The sequence below is a fragment of the Sus scrofa genome, chromosome 2, assembly GCF_054392235.1.
Source record: "Sus scrofa isolate SSC_HxYL_T2T_F1_AM1 chromosome 2, Sscrofa_HxYL_maternal_Yorkshire_Landrace_v2.0, whole genome shotgun sequence".
In the NCBI taxonomy this organism is placed as follows: domain Eukaryota; kingdom Metazoa; phylum Chordata; class Mammalia; order Artiodactyla; family Suidae; genus Sus; species Sus scrofa.
Window position 1 is genome coordinate 66,277,579 of NC_139384.1, and position 5,532 is coordinate 66,283,110.

At 38.1% G+C, this 5,532-nt stretch overlaps 1 protein-coding gene across 1 annotated transcript; it reads left to right on the forward strand.

Annotated features, from left to right (window-relative positions):
• Positions 1-2,466: 2,466 nt before the first annotated feature.
• Positions 2,467-3,414, forward strand: LOC146405421 (olfactory receptor 2T11-like). The gene has a single exon (XM_085010175.1). It carries the CDS (start codon positions 2,467-2,469, stop codon positions 3,412-3,414), a length of 948 nt encoding a protein of 315 aa, XP_084866301.1.
• The last annotated feature ends 2,118 nt before the right edge of the window (positions 3,415-5,532 follow it).

Genomic DNA, 5,532 nt, shown 5'->3' on the forward strand with positions numbered 1-5,532 from the left:
CCAAACCTTCCTCAGAAAGTAACCAGGAGCATCACTACTTGAGGGATGCATGTTGTATTGAGGAAAATCCAATGTGTGTAGGTACATGAGCACAGGTAAAAAGGAGACTGTCCTGGTTTCCAGTAATTTTATCTGCTGTTTTGCTCTTCAGGGTAATATTTCCCCTTAATAGAGTGTTTTGTAGCACCTGGAAAAGCCAGGGAAGAATATTTAGTTCAATTAACTTGGTCCAACTTTAAGGATATAGGACAAACATTAAGAACGTTTTTACTAAACATTTTACTACATCTCTTGGATCTGGTTTTTTCTTCAGCTTTCACTTCCTCTCCCTAAGAGCTTTACATACCTCTATCTGGAAATTTAGTAGTCAGTTAATGGGAAAACATAAATTTTGAGTCCCAGAAGTAAGTAAACCTAGCAAACACCAATGAAGCAAGAATTAACAGTAAATCCTCAGTGTTAGCTTAATTTGCAATGGGAATTTCACATCACCACTGTTGCCACCAGGAAGTACCACTTGGTAGTGTTGGTTGGGAAAGTGGGAAATCTTAGTGAACTTTTCATGTCTTAATCATGGTTTTTCCTTCTGAAATTTGTCCCTCATCTCACCCCTTAACTGCATTGTCCTACTTTACAGATTTGTTGTAGATTGAAGTTTTCTTAATGCTTAAATATAATCTGAGTAACTAATGACATAGCAATAAGAATTACATTTCATGCTTAGTTGCTCCTAGCCTGTTTCAAGCTGCTTAAAGTGGAAAATGCTCCATTTTTATTTTCATAAACTTGTAGGGAGGAGTATTTTCCCCCTTGAATACAGGCACAATCTTATTTCTCATTTAGAGCTTATGAAATCTGATGTAATTATTATTTCTGAATTTATCCTGATGTGGTTTCTTATTCATATGTCTATGAATAAATCTAAAGAAAAACACAGTACTGACTATATGGGTTCATTCCTTGGCTAGTATATACTATTTTAGAAAATGACCTCCTAGGAGTTCCTGCTGTGGCACAGTGAGTTAAGAATCTGACTGCAGTGTGGCACAGGTCACAGCTGCAGCTTGGATTCAACCCCTGGCCCAGGAACTTCCATATGCTATGGGTACAGCCAAGAAAGAAAGAAAGAAAGAAAGAAAGAAAGAAAGAAAGAAAGAAAGAAAGAAAGAAAGAAAGAAAGAAAGAAAGAAAGAAAGAAAGAAAGAGAGAAAGAGAGAAAGAGAGAAAGAGAGAGAGAGAGAGAGAGAGAGAGAGAGAGAGAGAGAGAGAGAGAGAGAGAGAGAGGGAGAGAGAGAGAGAAAGAAAGAGAGAAAGAGAGAAAGAGAGAAAGAGAGAGAGAGAGAAAGAGAAAGGGGGAAAGGGGGAAAGGGGGAAAGAGAGGAAGGAAGGAAGGAAGGAAGGAAGGAAGGAAGGAAGGAAGGAAGGAAGGAAGGAAGGAAGGAAGGAAGGAAGGGAAAAGAAAAAAAAGAAAGAAAATTACCACTTAGATTCAAGTACAGGGAGAACAGATTCATTTTACTGTACTCTATTTCACATTCATCTATGCTTTCTTCCATGGATATATGTAAACAGATCCATAGATATAGGAGTACTAAGAAAAAAAGTTTATGTGTTTACCAGTTTTGTGTCTAGCCATGGACATAAGAAATGGCTACATATGACTTCCAGGCATCCACTATAGTGAAAATAGTTTGTGATCATAGGAAACACAAAGATATTTATTACGAGGGCTTAACAGAACAAATACATTAAATTATGAAATATCTGAAAACCCAGCATCAAGACCATAAAATTGAGGATGGTGGAGCTAGGAGGTCTGAGAAATAGAGTAGATCATATTAGCTATTTCCATTTCTCTCTTTAAACTCATCCTTTTATGGTTCATTGTGAGTGGAGTTTACTTCCCTAACACATTGATGTTCAGCTTCCATATGTGACTTACTTTAGTCAGTGAAATGTTATTTAACATAATAGAGTCAGTTTTAAGTTCAGACCTTAGGAGGAAACATGTAATTTTGCTCATCATCTTTTGGTTTCTGCCATCTTCCTTTAGAAGAGCAATCCCCAGGAATTCCCTTGTGTTGCAGCAGGTTAAGGACCTGGGGTTGCCACTGCAGTGGCACAGGTTCAATCCCTGACCCAGGAATGCCCACATGACACAGGCACAGCAAAAAACAAACAAAACAAAACCAAAAGAAGAGAAGAGCAAGTCTCAGCACGAGAGACATACGGTGGAGTAAATCTGTACTTGAATGGCAGCCTAAAGCAAAAGGTCCAACCTGAATCACAGACAGGGGAGCAGGAAAATACACGTTTGTTGTCATCAAGTCAGAGAAATTTGTGGAGTTATTTTTTTATCTCACATTATTACAGCAATAACTGACCAATACAGATATTTTTAAAGCATCAAAGCATTTAATTTGCCTTTTGTTTCCCTTTCCTTCTTTTGGTTCAAACCAATTAGTGATGGAGGAAGAAAATGAGACATTGACAACAGATTTTATTCTTTCGGGACTCTTCCCCGATATGAAGTATGTCAGTATTCTTATCTATATTATCATCCTGATCTACTTTGCCGCAGTAATTGGAAACTTCATCTTGCTCTTCCTGATATGGATGGACTTGAGTCTCCACACTCCAATGTACTTTCTGCTTAGCCAACTTTCTCTCATAGACGTGGCCCTCATCAGCAGCACTGTTCCAAAGATGATGGTAAACTTTTTCTCCAGAAGAAGGGACATCACACGTGTTGCTTGTGGAACCCAGATATTTTTCTTTTTTACTCTTGGGGGTGCTGAATGTATCCTCTTGACCCTCATGGCCTATGACCGATATGTAGCTGTCTGTAACCCCTTGAGATATGCAGTCATCATAAACCATGTGGTCTGTCTGCAGATGGTCATAGTGTCTTGGACTGGGGGTATTTTAGCTTCTACAGCCCACACATTCTATACAATGAACCTGCCTATCTGTGGCTCAAGAGAAATCCACCATTTCTTCTGTGAGATGCCAGCAATCATGAAGATTTCATGCAAAGACACTTCTACCTATGAGATGGTGGTCTTTGTGATGGGCATTGCATTTATTATCATCCCTTTTGGATTTATTATGGCTTCCTACACCTTCATTTTCCTCACTGTCCTTCATATGAAATCCCCTCAAGGAAGAAACAAAGCCTTGGCCACCTGCTTTTCCCATCTTACAGTGGTAAGTTTTTATCTAGGACCATGTGTTTATATGTACATGACACCTGGTTCCTTTCATACTCCTGATCAAGAGCAGGCTGTGTCTGTATTTTGCACTGTTCTCACACCCATGCTAAATCCACTCATCTACAACCTGAGAAACAAAGATGTGGTGGGGGCTTTTCAGAAAGTCCTTAGGAAACATCTAATCTCTAAATGGAACATATAATTCAAGGTGGACAAAATTTTTCTAGAGGATCAAGAACAAAGATTGCATGAGCATCCATAGTGGCATTTTCCAACATGAGGCAAACCACATTGTTGAATTCAATTGACAATATTAATTCAATTATAAACAGTTTGTAAAGAGATTTTTTTCAAGTTTCTAATAATTTGTTTTCAAAAGGGATCAATTCAACTGCTGTTCTTCAAATCAGTTCATAAGCATAGACAAAATTTTAATCTCTTTTTATACCTGAAATATTCAGACATCTTTCGGTGTCCTTGAGGTTCAGCTTTATTTTTTATTATTGGTGATTCAGGTCTTCTTATTGTCAATTGTTAGAAATTTTAACTTCCTAGGAACAACATATGTGACTGAGATGTAAAAAGAATGTTTTATCAAGGAGAATAATAACAAAACCTTTTCTCTTAAATGCCCTAGAAAATTCAGTATGTTGGCTCTATTATCCTTGCCTGTCTTTGGTTGAAGCTCTTAGAGACCTAAGTACACGTATTGTGCAAGAAGTCTCTCCCTTCAGAAATTGACATACCTAGATTTGATTAAAAATACTATCTCCCATGGGCAAGTAAAGTGAAGTTGGCTTTCCTCTTGAACTTTACAAACTCACTAAGCCCTCGCTAGCATTAGCTTCTGATCCTCAGCCTGTGACTGTATTTGTAACTCAAGATAGAAAGTGGAAATAAAGGTCTCAAAAAGTTACATCTACCAGTCACTTATTTAGAGATGGTACCCACTGCCCATGCCTAATATTCAACAGACTCTGTGGAATCGGTGTGTGTCTGTCCATGTTGCTGCAAATAGCATTATTTAACATAGAATTTATTCTTTTTTTTTTAAGGGCCACACTCACAGCACATGGAAGTTCCCAGGCTAGGGGTCAAATTGGAGCTGTAGCTGCCATCCCACCCCATAGTCATGGCAATGCAAGATCCTTAACCCACTGAGCAGGGCCAGGGATAGAACCTTCATCCTCATTTACACTAGTCGGGTTCATTGCCACTCAGACACAACAGGAACTCCTCACATAGTATTTATTCTTGATGGTGTTGTACATTCTATGAATTTGTAAAAATGTGTAATGAATGACTTAACTTCAATCACAATACTATGCAATATATTTACACTGCCTGAAAATCCTACGTGCTCTGCCTATTTGTTTTATTTCCCTCATCTCTGACAACCACTGTTTTATTGTCTCCATAGTTTTTGTCATTTCCAGAATATCATATAGTTGGAATCATATAGTATGTATCTTTTTTAGACTGGCTTCTTTCACTTAGTCATATTCAATTGAGTTCTCCATAACTTTTCATGGCTTGCTAAGTCATTTTTTTCAGTGATGAATAACATTACCTTGTCTGGATATACCAGAGTTTATTAATCCATTTACCTACTAAAAGAAATCTTTTAGTTGCTTCCAGTTTGGGTAATTATAAATAAAGATGTTATGAACATGTGTGTGCAAGTTTTTGTGTGGATGTGTTTTCAACCCCTTTGAGTAAATACAAATCTCCCCAAAATAAATCTTCCAGTTTACCCTGTGGGCTCTGTGTGTATTGGAATTCCTTTAACACTCAGGAATTGTGCTTCTTTACTTCCTGCTTGCATGGAGCTTAAGGGTCAAACATGGCTGAGAGTTTAAGATCTTCTAGGTCATCCCTGGAGATGTCTCCCCCTCTGAGTATTCTCCTGGCACACTTAACTTTTTTTTTTCAAAGCCCTAATTTCCAAATCACCTCATTTCTCATTTCTTCCATGTGGGCTTCTAAAAATGTGTACTTTTTGCCCCAGGTGGTATCCTTTCCCCATAGTTGTATGGGTATATAATCTGTTTTAAATATTTTTAACAAATGTCAAGCCACAGCAATGCCAGATCAGAGCCGTGTTGAGACTTATGCCACAGCTTGTGGCAACACCGGATCCTTAACGCAATGAGCGAGGCCAGGGATCAAACCCACATCCTCATGGATACTAGCTGGGCTCATTATCGCTGAGCCACAATGGGAACACCTATTCTATTTTTTTTTTAAATTGGATATTCGCTGCTATACATTTTCTTGTAGAACATCTTTCACCAATTGCCATATATTTGGATTCTTCATT

What these genes read in the sequence shown, in the direction of transcription:
- LOC146405421 (XM_085010175.1), top strand. Translation starts at nt 2,467, where the DNA reads ATGGAGGAAGAAAATGAGACATTGACAACAGATTTTATTCTTTCGGGA.